At 36.6% G+C, this 25,381-nt stretch overlaps 2 protein-coding genes across 2 annotated transcripts in view; one reads left to right on the top strand and one right to left on the bottom strand.

The window, feature by feature from the left end:
• Positions 1-19,391, bottom strand: part of LOC106131454 (protein unc-79 homolog) — a 50,856-nt gene extending 31,465 nt beyond the window's left edge. The window contains exons 1-22 of the mRNA XM_060950044.1: positions 19,184-19,391; positions 18,556-18,660; positions 16,162-16,281; positions 15,543-15,704; positions 14,794-14,964; positions 14,409-14,501; positions 13,241-13,426; positions 12,509-12,668; positions 12,110-12,182; positions 11,661-11,743; positions 11,018-11,149; positions 10,167-10,292; positions 9,151-9,272; positions 8,413-8,543; positions 7,395-7,453; positions 6,276-6,375; positions 4,217-4,372; positions 3,322-3,424; positions 2,866-2,981; positions 2,303-2,408; positions 1,552-1,667; positions 832-987 (exon numbers count right to left, since the gene is read on the bottom strand). Of these exons, the coding sequence (XP_060806027.1) occupies positions 832-987; positions 1,552-1,667; positions 2,303-2,408; positions 2,866-2,981; positions 3,322-3,424; positions 4,217-4,372; positions 6,276-6,375; positions 7,395-7,453; positions 8,413-8,543; positions 9,151-9,272; positions 10,167-10,292; positions 11,018-11,149; positions 11,661-11,743; positions 12,110-12,182; positions 12,509-12,668; positions 13,241-13,426; positions 14,409-14,501; positions 14,794-14,964; positions 15,543-15,704; positions 16,162-16,281; positions 18,556-18,613 (2,529 nt within the window). The 5' untranslated portion in view covers positions 18,614-18,660; positions 19,184-19,391. The remainder of the gene's footprint in view (positions 1-831; positions 988-1,551; positions 1,668-2,302; positions 2,409-2,865; positions 2,982-3,321; positions 3,425-4,216; positions 4,373-6,275; positions 6,376-7,394; positions 7,454-8,412; positions 8,544-9,150; positions 9,273-10,166; positions 10,293-11,017; positions 11,150-11,660; positions 11,744-12,109; positions 12,183-12,508; positions 12,669-13,240; positions 13,427-14,408; positions 14,502-14,793; positions 14,965-15,542; positions 15,705-16,161; positions 16,282-18,555; positions 18,661-19,183) is intronic.
• Positions 19,392-22,479: 3,088 nt separating this feature from the next.
• Positions 22,480-25,035, top strand: LOC132902971 (uncharacterized). The gene is made up of 2 exons (XM_060950082.1): positions 22,480-22,680; positions 22,911-25,035. The coding sequence occupies exon 2, from the start codon at positions 22,912-22,914 to the stop codon at positions 24,847-24,849; it is 1,938 nt and encodes a 645-aa protein (XP_060806065.1). The 5' UTR covers positions 22,480-22,680; position 22,911; the 3' UTR covers positions 24,850-25,035.
• Positions 25,036-25,381: the final 346 nt, after the last annotated feature.

Here is a 25,381-nt window from a genome sequence, read left to right as displayed (position 1 = left end):
ATTTAGGGTTTAACTTTTACCGATGACATTTATCAAGTTATGGCAAATCTTATGATAAATGAAATTGCGAACAAAGATCAGTGAGAAGCAAACTACTTCACTCGAGGTTGAAAAATCATTTTATAATTTAAGGACCCACTCTTTATAACGGAAAGGTTTTATTTGATTATATTCGTGTTATTTTTACTACAATAGTTTTCGTGTATTTATATTAAAAAATATCAATCAAGAATTAACAAGTATGCCCCAAAAGTAAATTATTATAATAAGTTTTATTTTCTATTAACTTTTGAACTAAAATATCAATGTTATATGTTAGTAAGTGGTTTATTAATAGGTTTTAAAAAAAAATTATGCATTTATTTTACTAATCAATTAAAGTATACAAAAAACATAAAGGAATGTTAAGCCTAATGTAAAGCTGTAAAGGGTCTTTATCTAATACTGTTTAAATTTTTCTATTCCGACTTTTATAACAAACATATAAAGCAACCTATTATTCATATATATATTATTATTTCTTTTCTAGTTATCGCATCACCCGTAAATCCATCTCACTTTGGTCAAAACGTTCGACTGTCAGAGAATGCCTTGACAAGGTATTAAGTCCACCCGTTGTACATTTAACGTGCAACATTTAAAAAAAAACTCGTCGTGTCGTGGGCCTGCTGGAAGAAATTTCTCTAGAAATAAGTAGTGCCCTTGTACTGAATTTCTCTTTAAGTTTTATTTGCTTATTTTTCTTGTTGTACATAATAAATATATAAATAAAAACAAAGAGTGGGTCCCCACACGTCCGGCCGCCGCAGCACTCCCCCCCGCCATACGTACGTGCGGCATGTGCACGAGCACGCCGCCCAGCGAGCCGCGCTCGGCGCCCGCGCCGCCCGCCAGCGCCAGCAGCGCGTCGGCGGCGGCCGGCGGCGCGCCCTCCTCCGGCTGGTTTTTCTTCGGCTGCGCTTCCGACCACATGTCGTCCAATGAAGGCTGTTTTTAATATTCGAATAAAAAAAAATTACGATTTTTCAAAAAATAAATCTTATGAAAATATTCAGAAGATTTTTTTTTAAAATCGTAAAAAAAATTGTGAGAAAATGATTTACATATCTTCTAAAATTGCTAATTATGATGATAGATATTTTATATTACTGTAATCTAATATCTTTTACGGATAATTCAAATGTACTTAATATCGAAGATGTTTAATGAAACATTTTAATGTTTTCACATTATGAATTATTTATTAACAATATATACATACTTGTAGCAACTGTTACCATGGTGTAAATCACAAAGAGTAAATATGACTACATCATGGAGTGCGTTACCTAAGAGTAAGTATATAACAGAAGATAACAGTAAGAACTGTAACTAACAATTCCAAAAACAGACCGGTGACGTAATAAAAGGCAGACTATCCATCCCAAAGTACAATGATTTGCCACCTTAAACAAGACGGCCATCAAATAGATGAGACCGCAGTAAATAAGACGATAAAGGTATACATCCCAATACTAAATATAATAGAGATTTGACAATAACAATTAGTACCTCTCTATTAGCGCGGTGGGTGTCAGGCACGATAGCTCGTACTAGCAACACACACAGCTGATGCCAAAGCGCCGCAGCTTCACAGTACCCACACGCACCTTCTGCTGCGCACCAAGCTAAAAAAGAAATCCGAAATTTCAAAAAAAATAATCTTTAAAATATTGTAATTTATATTCAATGTATTATTAAATTCTAACCTAATCGACCAACGGCTTATACTCGTAGATTAGATCAAATTTGAAACTGCCCCACGTTGGGCGCCAAATATAAATTAAAGCGTATATAAGGACGATAAATGAGGTGAACTATTTTATTTGTCATTGAAATTTAAGTTAAAAGCGTTTTACAATTTAAAAGCTAATAATGCTGTTACCAAATGCATAGTCCCCACTTATGGATTGTTATCTTTAATTTACTTTCAAACCAATAAAAGCAAGAAGAATTTGTTCAATCCTGTTGTTACGAGTATAAACATCTCTCTCTCTTTACCCGTAGCTGCACCCACTTAAATTTTGCACCATCTACACAAGAATTAAGATGACTTTTTAGCGCCACCACCTAAAGAATACAGGTTTCTCGCTTCCGGCGGGAACTTCAGACTTCTAATTATATATACGTGAATTTCAAGAAAATTAATTAAGTCGATAACACGTGAAGAGGTAAAAACAAACAACCAAGCAAATAAACTTATTTACGCATTAATAATATTAGTGTGGAATTTATTTCACTTTTTGTCATATATTGTACGTACCGTGTTCAACAGTATTGACTTGGTTAGATTTGAGCATTAGCCGAAGTAGTTTCGTCGCCTCACTGCTCACGGTCTGAATGTTGATCCGACGTTGTTGTAACTCCATCTGAATAACACATATAACATGGAACGGATAAAAATCACATTGCGAATTATAGAATTATTGCGATACTATATCTCTAATTTGAAATGATAATGTCATTGACTGATTGCACAAGTTTAAATGTATTTTCTTAAAAAAAAACTTGACACTTTTCCAGGAGAATGACAAAATTATAGGCTTTAACACACAGTTAACAATAAGTTATAGCTTAGTCTTGACAGTTAAGTTACAATTTTGTTAAACATATCAAATGTACATTTGAAATTCGAATTTTCAAAATGTGAAACTACTTGATAGAGTAATAAGAGAAGGGTAGTTTAACATTTTGAAAATATTTAACATTTATGAACATGTCGTCACTTTCAGTTTTCCGTTTTTAGATTTTATGACAGTGTTTAAGACCTTATGTTAGCATAAGGTATCATCCAATGTCAATTATGTTCTAATAAAAATATAGGACCTGTTTAAGTAGTATATCAAGCATCAGTATACAGCATGTCAGGTTTTGCGGCTTCGTTTCATCTTCTGTCTCTTTCTCGGAGGATGGGGAGTCTTTTTCCTTCGACTTTGTCGGATCTGTGAAAGGAGTTCACGTTTGATAATGTTCGTGGCGACTTGATACTTGTCTGTGATTGGCTGATTACATGTGACGTAGAGATGCCGACACAGATTTGAAAACTCTTTTGTATCCAGATGTTCATTATAAGTATGTGAAATTATTATTTCTTTTTACTTTTCTATTTCACTCTTTTTGAATTATAAATTAAATTATTTTTATTATCAGTATCACATATTCATTTATTTATTATTTTATGTTTAATTAAGGCTTACTTTAAAAACCCTCATATGATAGAAGAAACGAGATAGGTATTTGCTATATAATAGGACAAATCGAGTTCAATAAGGCTCAACTTACCTGTTGGCGGTTTAATAACTTTCTCAGGCAGGTTGATGACGCAGTTGCTGAACAAGTCGAACAGCTGGTTCAGAGGGATCTTCACTTCCAACATTGATATAGTCTGAAAAACATAACATTCGTTAAAGCGAATTTTAGGTAGAAAAACGTTGGTAGAGAAACGTCTAGAAAAACATAATACCTTCATCTGAAAATCTATCCAAATCTAGGAAGCTATCTGCATAGCCCTTACAATTACATCTTAAGACCGACGGGCTATAGAATCCTCGCTTGTCGCATTTCTAAGCTAAATTTTTTTACGCTACCCCCACCATAATACAGTCGGTTTGTAGTATCTACACATAGGACATCTTTTGCCACATCGAACATGAAAAATGCCTGCGAAGGAAGTATGCAGAGATCGTGGCAAGTGGAAAGAGGTAGTCTCTGCCTACCCCTCCGGGAAAGAGGTTATTTTATGTAAGAAAGTATTTTATTTTATGTAAGAAAGTATTTTATTTTATGTAGTAAAGTGTACATACATACATACATATGGTCACGTCTATATCCCTTGCGGGGTGGACAGAGCCAACAGTCTTGAAAAGACTGAATGGCACATTAACTATTTAGCTTAACGATAAATTTTGAGATTCAAATAGTGATAGGTTGCTAGCCCATCGCCCAAAAGAAGAATCCCAAATTTATAAGCCTATCCGTTAGTCGCCTTTTACGACATCCATGGGAAAGAGAAGGAATGGTGCTATAAAATATATATTTTTTAATTGGTGCCGGCAACCACACGGCACGGTTTTACAACAGTGAGGACCTATAAATTGACCATTTGTTTCATACGAGATGTGACGCTATTTTTTTGTTAACGGTTGATTATCTTCCAAATAAATAAACAAATAAAGACCTGGAACCAGTGCAGCACGGGCAGCACGGCGGCGGGCCGCGGGCTGGCGGCCACCTGCAGCGCCGCGAACCTGTACAGCTGGCGCTCGTCCACGCCCACCATGCTGCCGTCCGGCTCCAGAATCTTCGCCAGCGGCACTTTCAGCTCCATCAGCTCCTGTTGATAATGATATATATATATATACTACTCTGTCAAGAAAGTAGCAGGAAAAGATCAATAATACACAAACTGTTTGTTATTCATCCAAATTTATTTTATCACCTTCAAAATATGCTCCTTTAGAAACGATACACTTACGCCAACGAATAATCCAATCATCAAAACATTTTTTAAACGCTGTTTCCGGAATTGAGGTCAGTTCTCGCCGCGAATTCTCTTTTATGTCTTCTACCGATTGAAAACGGGTGCCACGAAGTGGTAATTTGAGTTTAGGAAAAAGAAAAAAGTCGGCTGGAGCCATATCTGGTGAATATGGTGGTTGCTCGATGGTATTTGTTGAGTGTTTGGTTAAAAATTCGTTCACAATGATGGCCTTGTGCGAAGGTGCATTATCATGGTGCAAAATCCAAGAATTTTCTTTCCACAAATCTGGCCTTTTTCGTCGGATTTGCTCTCTTAAACGCCGCATAACACTCAAATAATATTCCTTATTTACCGTTTGACCTTCCGGCTAGAATTCCGAGTGCACAACACCGCGATAGTCAAAGAAAACAGTCAACATGACTTTGAATTTTGAACGACTTTGGCGTGGTTTTTTCGGTTTCGGTTCAGTTGGAAGGCGCCACTCCGAAGCTTGTTGACTAGTTTGCATGTCAAACTCGTAAACCCACGTCTCGTCACCAGTAACAATGCGTTTCATGAATGTTGGGTCGGAATTGACTCGTTCTAGCATGTCCTCAGCGACTCTAATGCGATTGAGTTTTTGAAAAAAATTCAGGTCTTTTGGGACTAGCCGAGCGGCAACATGTTTCATACCCAAATTATTAGTTAAAATGGTACGGATCGACTCGTGAGATACAGAAAGTTCGGTGGCTATCTCTCTCAAAGTTGAATGAGGATTTTCAGTCACTATTTCCTTCACTTTTGCGATGTTAACTTCAGTTGCAGACGTTGATGGCCTACCAGAGCGAGGCAAATCTTCCATCACATCTCGACCGCTTTTGAACGCTTTGTACCACTCATAAGCACGAGTTTTTGATAAAGTCGATTCACCGTAAGCCTTCTGTAACATTTTCAGTGACTCCGAACACGATATTCCATTGGCAATGCAAAATTTAAGACAAACCCTTTGTTCGATGTTTTTATCCATTATGAAATTAGCAATACACACTAGATATGATATAACTAAAAATAGCACTGTATTTAATGTAAACAACAAATGCAACTCAAACTCCGCGCCAAAATGGAAAACAGTTGTGCCAATCTAACAACAACAAAAAAAACAAAAATTTGAATTTGGAACCATAAATAAATAATCCATTCCCGATACTTTTCTGACTGAATGTATATATACTAGCTGTCCCGGCAAACGTTGTTTTGCCATATAAATATTTTTTTAAATATGTTAAGTGTGGACAACCCTTAACACTTAGGGGTATGAAAAATACCTACTGAATATGCATGCAAAATTTGATTAAAATCGGTAAAGCCGTTTCGGAGGACTGAGTACGGAGACAAACATTGTGACACGAGAATTTTATATATAAGATATGTCCTGTGCCCGCGACTTTGTCCGCATGCAATAGTTATTTTGGGCATCATTGAAGCCCTCAAGGATGAATAATTTTTCCGTTTTTTTTTCACATTCTTCATTATTTCTTCGCTTCTAATAGTTCCTAACCTAAAGCCTTCCTCGAAAAATGGTCTATTCAACAGACAAATAATTTTCAATTCAAACTAGTATTTCCTGAGATTAGCGCGTTCAAACAAATAAACTCTTCAGCTTTATAATATCAGTATAGAAGTATAGATGTCGTAAAAGGTGACTAAGGGATATGCTTATACACTTAGGGTTCTGTATTTTATGTATCTTACATCATCTTACTATAAAAATACTTACTTTTTCCGGCACATCAGTACAGATGGCTTCCATCCACGCCGGCATGATATAGTCCCATATGGATTGGGTTATTATACCGTACGGTATCAAGCAGTATAACCTGAAATAAAATTAATTCTTTCACTCACACTAAATCATATGATGATTTGGTTATATTATTATTCATAATTGAAAAACTTTAATGATAGAATTGAAATAATGAAAAAATATATTGGTAATATAATAAAATAAGCTTTTACAAAATAATAAATCATAGTTATAAAACTAACAACATGAGGCATATAGGTATTATATATATTTTGTGATTCCGTTTGATCTTGCAAGCAAATGGTCGCAAACAAGTGTTAGACGAAATCTTAATATACCTGCACTATGTATTCACAATTCAAGTCTAGGAATTGCAAAGTGAATAATACAGGATAGCACAAAATATTCGGAGCGTCGATGGTCGAGTAAACATATAAATATAAATATATTTGGGACAAATTACACAGATTGAGTTAGCCTCGAAGTAAGTTCGAAACTTGTGTTACGAGATACTAACTCAACGATACTATATTTTATAATAAATACGTATAAAGATAAACATCCAAGACCCAGGCCAATCAGAGAAAGTTCGTTTCTCATCATGCCCTGGCCGGGATTCGAACCCGGGACCTCCGGTGACATAGACAAGCGCACTACCGCTGCGCCACAGAGGCCGTCAGAAAGGAGTCTGGTTAAAAGACACAGGTTCAAATCCCACCTCGGACATGTGCCAATGATTATATATGAATCGCGTGGCTTTAACATACATACATACATACATATAATCACGTCTATATCCCTTGCGGATAGACAGAGCCAACAGTCTTGAAAAGACTGATAGGCCACGTTCAGCTATTTGTCTATAAGATAGAATTGAGATTCAAATAGTGACAGGTCGCTAGCCCATCGCCTAAAAGAAGAATCCCAAGTTTATAGGCCTACCCCTTAGTCGCCTTTTACGACATACATGGGAGAGAGGAGTGCTCCTATTCTTTTTTGTATTGGTGCCGGGAACCACACGGCACGGCGTGGCTTTAAACTAGACAATATACATTTAAATGTAAACATTATTACTTAATTAATATAAATTACCTATTGAGTCCATCTTTGAGGTGATGCGCTTTGGAAGCCAAGTTGTCCCAGTGACCGGCCTGATAAAAATAATGTAACGTTATTTGATAAAACTAGTTTATTTATTTTTTTCATAATTTTGCCATACAGCTTTTCAACACTGTTGGCTCTATCTACCCCGTAAGGGGTAAAGGCTTGATGTATCTATATATGTACTATTTTGAATACACTAACAATCCGGGATTTTTATTACAATGCGAATTGGGACAGGCATAGTTTATTGTGCGATAAAATCAGTCAATTTTTATATCTATACTAATATTATAAAGCTGAAGAATTTGTTCGACTGTTTGTTTGAACGCGCTAATCTCAGGAACTACTGGTTCGAATTGAAAAAAAAAATGTGTTTAATAGACCATTTATCGAGGAAGCCTTTAGGCTATTTATCAACACACTGCAACTATTAGGAGCGAAGAAATAATGTAAAATGTAAAAAAAAAACCGGGAAAAATTATTCCTCCTTGAGGGCGTCAATGATGCCCAAAATAACGATTCCACGGATACGAAGTCGCGGGTACAGCTAGTGAAAATATAAAAGTAAAATTTCTTTAATGTATTTTGTTGTTTATCGTACATTAAAAGTAGTAAAAACAAGCAATAAAGTATATCAATAAATATTATGTAAGTTTAACCTGTCTGCCGTGTGGTTCCCGGCACCAATAAAAAAGAATAGGACCACTCCATCTCGTCCCCATGGATGTCGTAAAAGGCGACTAAGGGATAGGCTTAAAAATTGGGATTCTTTTTTTAGGCGATGGGCTAGCAAACCGTCACTATTTGAATCTCAATTCTATCATTAAACCGAACAGCTGAACGTGGCCTATCAGTCTTTTCAAGACTGTTGGCTCTGTCTACCCCGCAAGGGATATAGACGTGACAATATGTATGTATGTATGTAATTTAACCTGTCTGGTGTAATGCAAAGTGTATATATATATATATATATATATATATATATATATATATATATAATGTTTACCTGTCTGGTGTAATGCGGGGGGTGCGGCATCAGACACGACACGAGCACCATGCGGTGCGACTGTGCGATCGATCGCAGCCAGCCGCAAACGTGCTCGCATTTCAACTTCTCCACCATCGTGGCGGTTTCTCCTAGTAAACGAGTATTATAAGATTATTTAATGTATTACTGATAGCTCTGACGTTATTAGAAATAATATATACATACATTCATGCATATGGTCACGTCTATATCACTTGCGGGTAGACAGAGCCAACAGTCTTGAATATACTAAATAGCCACGTTCAGCTATTTAGCTTAATGATAGAATTGAGATTCAAATAGTGACAGGTTGCTAACCCATCGCCTAAAAAAGAATCCCAAGTTTGTAAGCCTATCCCATAGTCGCCTTTTACGACATCCATGGGAAAAAGATGGAGTGGTCCTTTTCTTTTTTGTATTGGTGCCGGGAACCACACGGCACAAATAATATTATTAGAAATAATACTATTTAGTAATAGAAATAATAGTAATAGCTGAACGTGGCCTATAAGTCTTTTCAATACTGCTGGCACTTCTGCTCCGTAGAGGATATAGACGTGATTATATGTATGTAGTATTAAAAGTCTAGCTCTCTTCAAAGTCTGTGAAAAAATCCGAACTAGAGTGAAAGAAAACCAATCGATTTTCAATCGATGAATCGATCGTTTTATCTAATATAACACCAAGTTGATGTCACAATCATCAATGTAACATTACCTGTATAAGAGAAGGAGGTGACATGGAACCAATGGAACAGCACAGAGAGCAGCCGCCCGAGCACTTCGTCCGGAGTGTCGGGGTTCGGCGTGCACAGACCCACCATCAGCCAAACGCCGTATCTACAATGTTTACAAACGATTTCACGTACAATGCTGCAGTGTAGTTTGTTCCGCCGCTTCTTATACACGTGCGCTTTGGAAAGATATAATTAGATTTAAGTGATGTGAAAACATACAAATGATTTCACGTACAATGCTGCAGTGTAGTTTGTTCCGCCGCTTCTTATACACATGCTCTTTGGAAAGATTTAAATTTAAGTGATGTGACGTCATTAAGTGATACCATGTATCCAATTTTGAAAATAAATCTATTTTATTTTATTCTAATCAATGTCAGAGAAACGTGAGACCCAGTTCACAGAAATGAAATAATGAGAAAAGAATAGAAAGCCCTTGTGGCGAGTAGGCGACCAATTCTAGAAGACTTTCTTCAGCTGGTGCATCTTCTCTTGCCAGTGGTCGATTTGTTTGGTCGAAGTACCAGCTCGCTTTTGGAGAGGGTGTCCATTTTGAAGACCGTTATGTTCTGTTCTTTAATACCTTGCAAAGGTGGGTCAGATGGAAGTCGCTTTGTGTAAAAACCTGACTTACTTATTTTAACTTAATCATGGTTAAAGAATACCCCGGGCTCCAGAGTTAACTCAAATTCAAATTTCATTCATTATTATAGGACACTTCATATCACTTAATAATTGCCATATCTTTTGGTTTTACATGATTGGTTGACGTCAAATAAATTACTTACAACCAAGTTTACTGCTGCTTTCAAAGCGTCATTGCAAAAGAAGCGGTAAGAAACTGCACTACAGCATTTTCTTCAACAAACTTAGAATAGAAATGTGGACGAGGGAATACATTGTTATGATTAATTGACTTAAATGAAATTTAAATATAAAAAAAAATAAGGAACATTTACGCCAGTAGGAAAAAGAAGAAATAGCAATAATTTCTCACCTGCCCAATAGTTGACGATCTTCAACCGAGATGGGGTCTGGCAAGTTGACAGTGAGCGGCGGCTTCAACTGCTCCGACGCACTGTCAGGATCCTCCATGTTGATCGGCTTGGCTTCTTTCAGGAGACTGTAAGAAATATGATCTTTTAAAAATCAAAATCAATATTTAATTCAGAAAAAAGGGCTTCGCAGGCATTTGTTCACGTCTTTTAACATATCAATTAATTTATTTTTTTCTTTGCTCTAAAATTTGGGGACCCCTAACGAAAGCATATACATCCGTTTAACACATCGCTAACTACGCTGGTACATAATCATTCTCTGCGTTTTTACCTTAGCTCTTTACCGGAGCCTGAGGTACATCTATGACCACTGTTTAACATACATACATATAATCTCGTTTATACCCCTTGCGACGAAGACAGAGCCAAGAGTCTTGAAAAAACTGATAGGCCACGTTTAGCTGTTTGGCTTAATGATACAATTGAGATTCAAATAGTGAGTGGTTACTAGCCCATCGTCTACAATAGGAATTCGCGGCGCGGCCGCAACGTCGGCTGTTTTACCGACCGTTTTATCGACCTGATGATGGCTTCCACGATCAGGCGAGTGGTACATACATCCAGGCGAGCAGCAGGCGCGTGTGCACCACGTGGTACACTCACCTGATTATGACCTCCACCACATGCGACGGGTTTGGCCGCTCCGCTTTGAATACGCTTGCTAAACGTTAATCGACCTTACGTGTTTGCTGTTTTACCGACCGCTTTATCGACCTGATGATGGCTTCCACGATTTTGGTCTTCATTTCCAGGCAATTGGTACAAACTACGGTTTTAAAGGTTCACCAACCTGATGATAGCTTCGACGAGGTTGGTCTGCATGTCGCTGTCCATCTGCCAGGCGAGCGGCAGGCGCGTGTGCACCACGTGGTCGCCGCCGCGCCGGCTGTTGTGCCGGTTGCCGTGACATTGCTGGCAGTATCTAGTTGGAAACAACATGTTAATAGGCTGACAGTAACCACTCCTTCTGCGCTGACGCTTTAAGTAGTAGAAGTAATTTATTTGACGTCAACCAATGTTGTGAAACCAAAAGTTGTGACCGTTATTATGTATAAATGTTTCATAATCTGATATATTAAATTCTCGTGTCATAATGTTCGTTCCCGTACTCCTCCGAAACGGCTTGACCGATTCCCATGAAATTTTGTAGGTATACCTTTACCATATTGAGTAGGTCTGAAAATCGGCCAACAGCCTTACTGATAATGGTTGTCCACCCTTAACATTTTTTTTAACTACAAATTACATAAAAATTATTTATATGGCAAAACAACGTTTGATTAAATCAAGTTATAAATATTGTTAGCTAACTAATTGCGTTTGTTCCTTTTTCAAATATTTTTTTGTTTTCTTCCATTAAATGGTTTATTGTAGTAGTTATTTTTTTTTTGAAGCTAATTAAATAAATAAATACCGATATCAAATTCACTTACCTGATAGGATGGTTTCCGTTGTAACTGGCGCACTCATTGGAGAAACAGATTGAATACGCAGCCTTGTCTGAAGAACGACAGTTCTGAAAGATTTAGAAATAAGATTTATTTTCAAAATAGGATACGAGGTATCGCTTATAGACATTAAAGTACTAATTATATATACATCCGCATCCAATGCGCATGTGTAGAAGAAGCGGCGGAACAAACTACACTACAGCATTTTCACCTGACGTTAATTTACAAATCTAGATCTTAAATCTGAATCGTGGACGATTGCACAATGAATTGAATACATTTAAAAAAAAAGTCCCTATAAATGTCGATAACGGCTGTTAAAAATTGTAATTGGCTTTATTATGGATTTTTAATAGCTTTAAGTATGCTTTTTACAATGCTGGATATATGTGCAATTACTTTAGTATAAAATTTGTAAAATTGTTTCATACCTTGTTCTCGCAAACCATAGACACTTGCTGCTGAGGATGTAATATGTCGAAGAACCTTTGATTTGGATGCTCTCTGCAAAAAAAAAACTTTGTTATGTCTACCTCCTTTTCGTTCATTTTCATATTCACATATCGAGTCTTTATACATATACTAGCTGTCCCGGCAAACGTTGTTTTGCCATATAAATATCTCTTAAGTAATTAAAAAAAATGTTAAGGGTGGACAACCCTTAACACTTAGGGGTATGAAAAATAGATGTTAGCCGATTCTCAGACCTACTGAATATGCATGCAAAATTTGTTTTAAATCGGTAAAGCCGTTTCGGAGGAGTACGGAGACAAACATTGTGACACGAGAATTTTATATATAAGATAATGACTCGATATATCGACAAGCACCTATGAATCTCGTTGGCACACTCTATACAAAGATACAGAGGTGGGGGGCTGTCCGAAGCGAAGGTAACGCTGATGCAGTGGTCGTAGCACACTTTGGCAGCTTCGGCCGAGCCCGCGTTGGGGCACATGTCTCGTTGGCATAGGAACGGCACGAGGTCGTCTGAAAACGAATAATACATTTACACCTTCGTTCAACTATATATGCCGTGCCGTGTGGTTCCCGGCACCAATACAAAAAAGAATAGGACCACTCCATCTCTTTCCCATGGATATCATAAAGGACCTATCCCTTACAAACTTGGGATTCTTTTTTTAGGCGATGGGTAGCTTAGGGTTCAAATAGTGACAGGAGTGACAGGTTCACTGTTTGAATCTCAATTCTATCATTAAGCCAAATAGCTGAATGTGGCCATTCAGACTTTTCAAGACTGTTGGCTATGTCTACCCCACAAGGGATATAGACGTGAACATATGTATGCATATGTTCAAGTTTTATTTAACTATATACTGGTTCATAGATGAGAGAGAGATTAAAAATGGATCTTAATATATTGGAACAAAGCACACAGTCAATAAATATAAATTTCTGCTAACTGGCGAAACACGTACTGTCGTGAAGCATTGTACGGCGGACAGAGTAATTAAGGACGGAATATAAAAAAAAAACTAGTCAGTAAAGAAAGAGATAGCAAATAAACAGCAACAGTATAAGAAAGATACACAGATACTTACTGGAAAACTTGCAGAGCAGTCCCTTTCTATCGAACAGTTTAGCGTCGAATGGAGGCCAGTAATAGAAGAGCAGTTTCGCCGCCGACACTCTAGCGCCCCAAGTGCCGTACGCGATCACGCATAGTATGTCTTTCACTACTGTCTGCTTCATAGACATAAGACATTCTAGGAGCTGGCAGTGATGGGCTGCGAAGAATAACAAAGTTTTAATCTGCTCCCGTAGTAGGTATGGCACGAGCCATTCTTATGGCGCGGAAAACTATCGCTGTCCTTTTTTTACGTCATAATAAAAATGAAATAGCCAAAGTTTTTTGCTCGATAAAAAAGGCAAAGCGCGTACCATGCTACGGTGGCAACTCTTGTAACTATTATTCTTTTCATACCGTTTGGTTCAAGATATAAAAGGGAAAAGCGAAAGGGACAAACGCCAACACAATAATGTTAAAAACGGTTTTTATAAAAAGATTTTACTGATACGAAATTCACTCACAGAAGTCATCCAGTTAGTGACGTTTTGCGAGGCCAGAGATGCAGGCATAGCGTGGCGTGAGAGACCAACTTTATTTTGGGCCACAATCAGCAAATATTGACTATTAATTGACATAGACAAATGTGAACTTTAAATAAAGCATTCAGTATTAAAATATATATACATACTAGCGGACCCGACAGACTTCGTACTGTCAAAAAGATTTTTAATATGACAGTTTTTTGTTCCTATCTATTAGACCTACATTGCTTAGACAACAGTGAACTTTATACATTAGCAATAAAGCTCAAATTGACTGTACGTGTTAGTTAGAAAACGATTGTATGGGATAAAGAAAAGGACTGTTTTTAAGGTTTTTCAGGCAATTATTTGGTATTTTTCCGCCGTAAAAACCATCCTTGAGCTTCGACGAATATAAAAATAAGAATTGGCCAAATTGGTCCAGGCGTTCTTGAGTTATGAGCTTACCAACACATTTAGCGATTCATTTTTATATTATAGATATAAGAAGATATATTCGATTCTATTTCCTCACTTTTAAATGCACAGTCCTCTGCGAGCAGACGTATTTCAATGCCAGCTTATTACAAGCTTTTTTGTGCTCGATTTGTAGTCATTTTAAATTATAAAGATGTCAAACATAAAACGAATAGTAGTAAGATAAATTTATTTAGATACCTGGGTTGCTAGAATGCTGGAACACCATCATGACGATAGCAGCGACGGACTGTGAAGCCTGACTCTCTTCTTCTTGACCAGAGTATTTACGAGCTGTGAAAAGCAAGACAATGAATCTGTTTGTATCATGAGAACTGACTATTATTGGGCAGACTTGCTGTTCATTATCGGTTATAGGTCTTGCCAGATATCAGAAAAATTTGTTTGAGCTATGCATGATACATTATTTTACCTACTGGACACTTGCAAACGTCCACAAAACGAACACTTCTTATAAAAAAAACTATACCTAGACTTGTAACATAACACAATAACATGATATAATAACTAATCCCTGGGAGGGATTTTTGTCGTTTAAAGCATCTGAAAGGATTGTCATACTTACAAATAGTAAACGGCAGAATATAATAGCACAGCAGATGCAATATCTCCTGATGTAGGGTGACGGGGAATACCGCCACGCAATACGCAACCAAATACGGAAGGTTGTCTATCATGTCGTACTCTAAAAACGGCAGGAGGCAACCCAGACATTGCAGGACTGCTTGGCCAAAAGCTGAGAAAAGAAAGTAGATACTTTTGCGATGACTTTCAGAATGGCTCGTTCTCAAAATTCACATAAGCGACTACTTTTTCATTTGAGTGCACATTTATGTTGATAATAGCTGCGCGTGATATTAGAAGGATGATTATTTTAGTAATCAGGTACATATTTCCGTGATAAATGTGATGACGGTCTGCTATATGGGATTGAGCACCTTACCATACACACCACTAAAGAGGTCCAAACACACGAATTAACCTCCTAGCATCTCTTACTCAAATAATCAACTAAGCTTTAATAAACGCGCATTACGGAATCAATCTTCTAGCATAATACATACATACATATCATCACGTCTATATCCCTTACGGGGTAGACAGAGCCAACAGTCTTGAAAAGACTGAAAGGCCACGTTCAGCTGTTTGGCTTTTTGATAGAATTGACATTCAAATAGTGACATGTTGCTAGCCCATCGTCCAAAAGAAGAATCCCAAGTTTTTAAACCAATCCCTTTTACGTCGCCTTTTACGAGATTCTAGCATAATCTTACCTATTTAAATAATCAGCTTAACTTTAATAAGTTAACTTACGATGTATCCCATACTGCAGATGTGGAGCAGCATCAACCAGCTGCGAGATAGCGTTGAACAACCCCTTGTAGTCCAAGTTGGGGTACAGCATCATTCGGTCCGCGTCATTGTCGGCGTCACGAATCATTTCCAATGGCGAACGCGGTACATCTTTCAAAACGCCTGTAATTATTTTGCTTTTTGTAAGTCCATAAATAACTAATCAATACTTATTCGGAGTAGTATTGATTAGTTATTTATGGACTTACAACTTCTTTCGTAAGCTTTTGATTTTGTTTTCGTCCTATATTTGTGTCATTTTTGCTCTAAACACTTACATAATCAATAAAAAATGTTTTAAATAGTCTTAATTAACAAATATCATGATATTGATAATTATTCCAACTAGTTACTTTATTGTGCCTAAAATATTTTATTGGTACACCCCAAGGTTCAACTTTTGGTCATCCTATTTCATATGACATCAGAGTAAAAGGTATCCAATAGTTTATTTTCTGCTCAGATACTTACTTCAAAGTCCCTATGTGTGTGTGCCTGATAGTAGGCCGTATTGGTTAATTTATTTAGAAAATCATTGCCGTAACCTTGTATAAAACTAGAATATATCTACAAAACTTACTAAGAAGCGTCTGCGAGAAGTACTTGACGGTGTTAGCAATGTCCGCGCCGGAAGGCAGCGGCTGGATGTTGTGCATTAGCCGCAGCTGGCAGTCATACAGGCTGCGGATCTTCGCGGTGACTGTCGGGTGTCCAATTGTTAGTGGTACCCAGTGTTACAAGTTACAAATAAATTGAAGAAATTCCTTTTTGTTTTTGGAGTCAATTTATTATTACAAAAAAAAAACAACTCTGAGAAAGAGAACCTTCCTTATGTTTTACATTATGATAAAATATTAGGCATTTCTACCTTTTTAATTTACTTCGAAAATGGCTCTCAAATGCTGATATCTCTATATTTGCATTAAGAACAAAAAGGAATATCTAAGAAGAATAGAGGTGAAATTTTAAACTTCATTTGAAATTAGGTATTGTTATTTTAGTTAACTACTTTGAAATAAAAGAATATGCTGTAAGAGAGGTCCAGAAAGCATGTTATTGAATGGTTTTATTTTTTCAGATCTATCTTAAATACAAACCCCAAAAGAAACAATGTGTATTTAGAGTCAAATTTATTTTATCACAACAAATCTTAACACTAATAATAATAGCAGGAACCATTAGCGAGTACAATTAAGACTACAGAAGCAGTTGCAGCCCCAACAGCACGAAACCATCGATACATTTAGAGAAAAACTGCAAAAATCTTTTGGAGAGTTGAGAGTTTATTGCTTTCCAAACTCAAAGTTAAGTAAATAAGACAGATTTAACATCATAACATAGTGTTATGGATTGGAGAACTGGAGTCTGATGTAGACCAAGCAGGATAAAAAGGACCAAAGGTGAATGAAGACTCTCGATCGTCTATTTCGGCATGCCCTGCCGTCTGGTTTGTTTCATCTACTACCTTACAAGAACACTAACAACATCCCACTTCACACATTAAAAAAAAGCAAGTTTTCACTACTTGTATTCCCGCAGAAGAAGAGCAGTGCAAAAATTAGCCAAGCAGGTAATTGGATCATTGTGATTGGTTAATTTCACTACTAATATCCGTCGAAGCGTAACTGTGCAAAAATGAACCAATCAGGCAACATTCGCGAAAATTTGAGCACTATGATTGGTCGCTCTCTCTTCTGTGGAAACGCTTAAACATATCGACGGTGACGTGCTATCCAGGTACCCATGCGCTCTAAGTTAGACAATGCGTAGTATGGACATTCTTATAATTATTCCTCACTGGCGAACTTAGAGCGCTCGGGTTGTAGATAGATACTGGTATAGCCTAACCTGAAAGGTGAGCCACAGTCAGCAGAACAGTACACAGAGTAACATAGGACAGTCTGTCGCTCGCTACACATCCGAAGGACATAAGACATTACAGAACATCAAGGTCGTGCAAACTGCCTTATAAGGGATGGGGTCAACAAACAAGGGTCCATATCTATTGAGTGTAGAGTACAGTAGAGTTCACAACAAGTAATTACTTTTGTTTTGACAATGTCTCTTGGTGAATTTCACACTAACTTACTGAAATAGAACATTATTTCAAATAATAAAAATGTTTTTCATCAGACGCTTTTTTTTTTTCATGAAAGTAATAATTCAGTTGTATATTATTTTGGAATATTACTTAATCAGTTTTCAGAAATTAGCAAAATTTTATGAAATTTCAATATGATCACAAACGCTTACAAAGTTTTTACTTCAACTATCTTTACTAGAAATTGGGTACCACTACCCCAAAGTAGGCACCCATTTGGCATTTAAGATGATATATATACATAAGTTCATTACAAAGTATTTGGCTTAGATAAAAGGTCTCTAGAAGGCCATAATTAAGCATTAAGTATACTATTGCCGTAACTCACACAACTCAATAATAAAATATAGACACTAACAAGACTGGACCTAGAAAAATAGGGGAACAGATGCAAGTGAGGGCCTCCGGTGACAAGTATTGGGGTTGCCATCGAAATAGTCCCACATTATATCAAAATAACTTTAATATACCTTAGAGGAAAAGTTGGAAAATGGATAGAATCTTATCAGATATTTTTAAAATTAAAGTAATATTAGAAGAATTAAAATTGATTTTAATTTATTCCACAGAGCTAACAACATAATTTATTCTTTAAAAAGAGAAAACCAAATATTTGAATTAATCTTACCCCATTTTATCAACTTAGTGTGTTCACATAGTCAACAATTTTAATGAGCGCTTATTCTTTTGTGCTAATTAATACAAGACATTCAGTTTTTTGTCTTCAAAAATTTGCCCATTCAGGACATTTCAGCTTCTAGAATCTTTATTGAAAGAAGATGGCAACCCTGACAATCAAAGCGTACGTGCCTCCAGGTTCAAACAGTCAAACCACACTGTGCAACAGACAACGGCCCGCTTTAACGAGCTCACCTTTCTGATTCAGCGGCTCCAATAAATACTGCATGATATCGCACGCCTGTGGCTGCATTACACACAAAAAGCGACTACGCAATGGGACCTCCCCGTTTCATACCTCTGAAAAATAAATGTGTTAATGTGCATGCAAGCTCAGCGATGGATTATAAGTGCCAGAGTAGTTTTGTCGTCTGGTTTATTGTAGAATTTGGACTTTGTAAAAAAATGGCTTATTTTAATGCAGGTATCGTGTAAAGATAATTAAAACTTTAAAACTTTGTTTAATTATCATTAAAATAATGAATAAAATTTCTTAAAACAAATGGAGTAGGTTAAACATTGAAGAAATATTAAATATGCTCGAGCAGTTTCAAAAACTTACTTAAATAAAATATTTTAATTAAATTTAACACCGAAAAAGGAAAGACTTTCATAAGAGATTATAAAATATTTTAATTAAATTTAACACTGAAAAAGGAAAGACTTTCATAAGAGATTACACAACTTCATTTTCAGAAAACAGCGAAATCTGCGCGGCTGGTATATGGTTAACACAACGACAAAATCTCTCTTAAACACGTTCCTAAAATAGGTAAATATGTCTCAATGCTAAAGCGGCTGAGTTTACTGGAGAAATGCTTACAGGCCGCCGCCCGAGTCCCCATGTTTATAAGTTGAATCTTGAAACTGCCCTGCATTGAAGCGCCGGACAACACTCGCGGTTAACATGAAAAGTACGCCACGTAGCCCAATCAATACAGCAGTTCAGGTTTCAAAACACGAATAAACGACTGGGCGAAAGAGATAAGGCCTGAATCTAGATTCGCCTTTCTCTTCAGGCTATTGATCGATTTTCAGGAGTTTGGTTTTGTTTGAACCGCGCATGCCGCGCAAGCAGTCAGCTGGCTGTTGTTATTGTGTGTGTTGTCAAAGTCAATGTCAAATTAGAACTTTTATATTGGATTTACGGCCATGGATACAAGGCTGATAAATCTTTCATAATTACAAAATCATATCTTATTCATCGTAGATGTGAATAATGTAGTTAATCATCTTCAGCGTTATGTATGTATTATTAGGTTTTTACCCGCAGCTTCCCCTCGTAAATTAAGCACCACATACAAAGAAATACAGGTATTTTGCAAATCCCACGAGAATTTTAAGTTTTATTAGAATGAGTGATAGGTACAATATACAATCTCTTTGTCCTTCACCAGACTTTTATTATATGGCCGAAATTTCAAGACGATTCTATAGAAAACGCATGTAGAGGTAGATAAAAATTAAAAAAACATTAGTTATTACAATATTAAGTTGTTGGGATTGGAATAGACTTTTCATGATCAATAATGGTCGAGTACCTAATAGGATAATTTTACTTTCACGGAACTCAAACTTGTTTCCTTCGCTCTACCTCTAATTCAACAGCACAACTAAGAAAAGACTTTCCTTATTATTAATTACATTATTGCCTTATAAGTATTTTAATCCTGAAGATTTAGGTACTTGCAATACAAACTGAATTGATATTATGTTTAAGTTAAACCTAAGTAGGTAACTACATTATTAAATTTTAGATTCGATTTTAATGTGAGAAGCAGCAATTAAGTTAACAACAACTTGAATCGCAGTGTCGTAATTGAGAAAATGTCTTAATATAGGATATTTATTCAGAGAATGATGAAGTAAAGTTCATCATCAATTTATACATTGTGTGTACACAATTCGACAGGCTTGTCAATTTTGTCGCGGTTTACCACCCGTGGCGAGTTGAGATATCGAATGAGTCAATTTAGAAATAAATTGCATTCTTGCCATTCTTTTATGGAACGTCAATGCTCGTGCGTGATTATTTTCCTAATTCATTGCTTAATATCGGGAAAGTCAAAATTATAATTTATATTGACAATTATAATTGTGATCTAAGGCAGAGCCCTAGCTCTTCCTCAGGGAATAAGAACTTACGTAAATCAATCAGTATGGTTATTCTGTCTGTTAATAATCTATTGGAAGCACCTTTCTTCATCAGTGGGAAAAAATATCATTAATTTGTATGTGACCGAAATAGATATTGCAATGATATAATTATTTTGCAAAGGTTACCTACTCATATAGAGACCTTACATAATCCGAAATCAATAGCAATATTGTTTGGTCTAATTGCTCTTCTATTCTGCTTATGCGACATAAAACACTGTTCGTACAGAAAACAGCTCTCTAAACTCTCTCTTAAGCCTGGGATACGCCTGGTTTTGACACATTAATTTTTAGGTGAAGCGTCCATCTTTGCTGGTTAACCTTACTCATATTGAAACATGGTTATTAAACAAACGCAGGTCAGTTAACAACTAATTCCGTACCTACTAAATTTGTTTTATGCTCATTGAGTTGCAATTTTCCAGACGATGCTTTCTCTCGCCGTATGAGCATCGGTTTACAATCAAATCTACCTAATTTACGGAACGTGAAAAGATTAGGATATGCAACGGGCTACCGCCGTTATAATTACCTACATTAGACCGTTTTTTATCGATTAAGAAAGTCTTACGGACGTCCTCTGCACCAGATAAGAGAATAGTTCAAGATTTGACAGTCAGACGTAAGCTTATCTTCTGCACTTTCACTATTTTGTATCAGTACTGTCCATTATAATGAACCATATGATACGGATTTAAGATCGACCTTTGACCTCATATTACGGATGGCTGTATTGTCTCATTCTGATCTGATAGGAATGCGAAATTGACGACAAGAGCCACAATAGCAACGTATTGCTCATCTGCCTATTATTAAAATTACATATATACATACATTTAACCATCACATCGTTATCCTTTTTTTCAAAAATCTTTAAAAGACTGGAAGGTCCTGTTCAGCTGTATGATATAATGAAGGAATTGAGATCCTTAAAGTGATAGGTTGAGTAGAATCCCAAGTTAAATTGTTATTAATATATTGATTATAATAATATTTCAAATAATACACTGCAATATCTCATCAACGATCATTTGCCATTACTTAAAGGGCTGAAGTAAAGGCTTTTAAGACTGATTTCTAAATTCAGTACAGGCAGAGAAGAAACTTCAAAAAGTGTCCAACTGAACGAGGGCTTTGAGACTTTTCAAGATTTTTGGCTCTGTTTAACCCGCAAGGGATATAGACGTGATAAATGTATGTATGTAACGGTGTGGTTTGTTCGAACTAAACGAAACAATGAAAATGAAAGCGCACATCATAATCCAATTCCGCGTACGAAAGGAATCATTTATTATGTAACAAATCATTTATTGTTCTAACTCCATTATAATCGGGTCATTTCGAACTAAATCATCGATATTAACTTAACAACTTGAACTTTAAAGCTTTAGAAATAAGACCTTAATTAGTTGTGTTCAATGACAGACGGATCTTTGAAATTCGGTCGTCTTTAGTTTGAGTTCGTTTTCCCACGACACTATAGTTTTACGGTCAATCATTATGTATGCCTATTGTTTATCAATATTATGTCATTAATACGTTGACATCACGCAAAGGTTATGAAAAACTAGTGAAATTTCCACCGATAGGTAGCTATTAACTGTAATTATTTTATTAAGTTGTTAACTGTTGGATAACAGCTTCTGTCCAATTTTATAATTTTGTTGGAAGTAAAATACTTGTATGTATGTGATAATTGTCTATGCCTCTACCTGTACGTGTACCTATACATGTGTTCATTGCGCCGGTAAATTTCCATTTCCGGGTGCATTAAAGGGAACCAACCTAACCACGACGAACATTAAATTTAGAAAACTTATGATATATATTTTTTGCCCTCAAAACACATAAGTTTAAAAAAAAAACCACGACGAACATTAGATGACAAGAATTGGGGCGTATAATACCTACTAAAATATTCATTGATTCATTCATTCATATAGGGTAGAACCGGGTAATACCGGTCAGAAGGTATTACCGGTCATCGCAAAATCTCCCATACTACTACGTTCCGCACACGCACACATACACAGCGCGTCGCATGATGTAGCCGAGCGCGAACGCCCCGGCCCCCGCTTCATTCCAAGCCGCCATTTGCAATGAACGCACGTCACTTGTTTTCGCGCCCAGTTGAAGTAATTTTTCGGGTTAAAACAATAAGAGGTGAGTATTTATTGTTTCACATTTCTAACATTGTTACTGGTGATTATTGTAGCATAAATGCTAAGCATTCAAAGTAATATTCTTTTTTGAACTAATCTCGACGAGTTTTTAACCTAGAATTTTATTTACGGAAATGTTTCTAGTCGGGCAATGCCGGTCGCGCTGACCGGTATTACCCGCATGTAAAATAAGTAAAAAATATTGTTATTTATGTTTGTTTATTATTAAAGAATGCCTAAAAGAAGAAGCCAACCAGTTTCAAAGGCGTCATGGAGCCAAGATCAACTACGCAGAGGGTTCAACCTGGTGGCGGATGGAAAACCTATTCGAGAAGCAGCGCGATCTTGTGGTGTACCGTTTTCTACGCTTCAAGAAAGGATAAAGAACAAGAACAGTAATAAACCACAACTGGGACGAAACACTGTCTTCACGAGGGAGCAAGAAAACGAAATGGCTACGCAGGTTAAGTTCCTTGGTAAAATATTTTACGGGTGCACTTCGCTTCAAATTAGGAAAATGGCATACGAATATGCTGTAAAAAATAACATTAAGCATAATTTTAATGACACTTTTGAACTTGCTGGCAAGGATTGGCTCAAAGGATTTATAAAAAGAAATCACTTATCTATCAGGAAAGCTCAAGGTATGAGTCTGAATAGAGCAACTGCTTTTAACAAAAACGAAGTTGGTATGTTTTTCAAACTTCTTACAAAGCTAATGGATAAATACAAGTTTCTGCCAAGAAACATATGGAACGTAGACGAAACTGGGATTTCCGCAGTGCAAGACCCCGGAAAAATTGTGGCAGAGAAAGGACAGAAACGTGTAGGTTCTATTACTAGCGGAGAGAGAGGAAAGACTGTGACAGCTGTGTGTGCTGTAAATGCTACCGGAGTCTACGTCCCACCAATGCTAATTTATCCACGACAGAGACATTCATCTGCTTTAGAAACAGACGGCCCTCGAGGGGCAGTCTATCGGTGCTCGAAAAATGGCTGGATTAATGAAGATCTCTTTGTAGATTGGCTTAAGCATTTTGCAGAATTCACCAAGCCTTCAGAAAACGAGCCCATATTGCTGGTCCTGGACAACCATGCAAGCCACATTTCTTTGAGAGCTTATGAATTTTGCAAAGGCAACAACATAGTGATGTTATCATTACCACCACATGGCTCGCATAGAATACAACCCCTAGATGTTTCCGTCTATGGTCCATTGAAAGCAGCCTATAAACAAGAATGTAATCTTTTTATAAAGAATCAATTGGGAAAAAAGATAACACAAAATGATCTCGCTTCACTGTTCAGAAAAGCTTTTCAAAAAATAGCAACCATTCCAAAAGCTGAAGCAGGTTTTGCTGCTACAGGAATATATCCTTTAAACCCCGACGTATTTACAGACGAAGATTTTGTGGCTGCTGAAATTTTAAATAGTAACGAAGTTGTAGTTTCGACAGAAGAAGTAAGAGACCGGGATAACAAGACACCAGAAGCCCAAATCATATTAGATGAATCAATAACACATGACCCACCAACTCATTCTCAGACCATTTTATCTAAATCACCATCTCTTATTGATGTAATTGAACCAGTCTCAACAAATAATACACCAATAATTTCCGCATTTGAGCAGCCGAGCAATATTTATACAAACCCCATTCCTTCTACCTCAGGAAGTGGTAATACTATCACAGTTAGGGATCTTCTGCCACTGCCAAGTAAGTCGATGGAAAAGACAAAAAATATACTATCTCGCAAGCAGCATGCATCAGTCCTGACAGGAACTCCTAACAAACAAGCATTGATTGAGAAAGAAATAAGAAAAATTTTAAAAGAGAAAAAACTTAAAATAAAACCTGAAAAAAAGACAATTAAAAGAAAAGGAAAATCGATCGAAGTGAAAAAGGCTAAAAGAAGAGTGCTTCAAGACAAAAACAAGCGTAATGATAGTACATCGGACTCGGAAATAGAAATGACAGACTTACGTGAAGATGAAGACACTGATGCTGATGATGATTATGAAAATAAATGTATCATTTGCGATGATTATGGGCAAAATAACGAGCTGTGGTATAGATGTGTACTGTGTGGCCTCTGGGCACATGCTGAATGCTCTGGTTGTGACTCTCCAGAGGGTTATATCTGTGACTTATGCCATAACAAACCTTGACCGGTATTATCAACCGACTGACTGGTTTTACCCTCCGTGGTGTCGAATACCAGTCAAAGTAGTTTTTTTTTTAAGACTAATTATGCCAAAATTGTTTCAGTTATTGATCTCAATTAATGTGATTTAGTTAGAAGATTACCTAAAGTTTTGTTATCGATAAGATTAATAAAGGAATATTGATTATTATTTGATTTGTGATTATTTCTCCTTAAGCGACCGGTAATACCCATTCTTACCCTAGTCACGTCTATATCCCTTGCGGGGTAGACGGAGCCAACAGTTTTTAAGAGACTGATAGGTCACATTCAGCTGTTTGGATTTATGATAGAATTGAAATTCAAATTGGGATAGATTGTTAGCCCATCGCCTAAAATAAGAATCGCAAGTTTATAAGCCTATCCCTTAGTCGCCCCTTACGACATCTATGGGAAAGGAGATGGAGTGGTCCTATTAATTTTTATATTGGGGCCGGGAACCACACTGCACTAAAATATTTGATGCCAAAGAACTCTTATGACTTATCAAGTTAAAT

The sequence above is a fragment of the Amyelois transitella genome, chromosome 20 (assembly GCF_032362555.1).
Source record: "Amyelois transitella isolate CPQ chromosome 20, ilAmyTran1.1, whole genome shotgun sequence".
NCBI classification, from domain to species: domain Eukaryota; kingdom Metazoa; phylum Arthropoda; class Insecta; order Lepidoptera; family Pyralidae; genus Amyelois; species Amyelois transitella.
This window is presented reverse-complemented; position numbering and strand designations above follow the sequence as displayed.

What these genes read in the sequence shown, in the direction of transcription:
- LOC132902971 (XM_060950082.1), top strand. Translation starts at nt 22,912, where the DNA reads ATGCCTAAAAGAAGAAGCCAACCAGTTTCAAAGGCGTCATGGAGCCAA.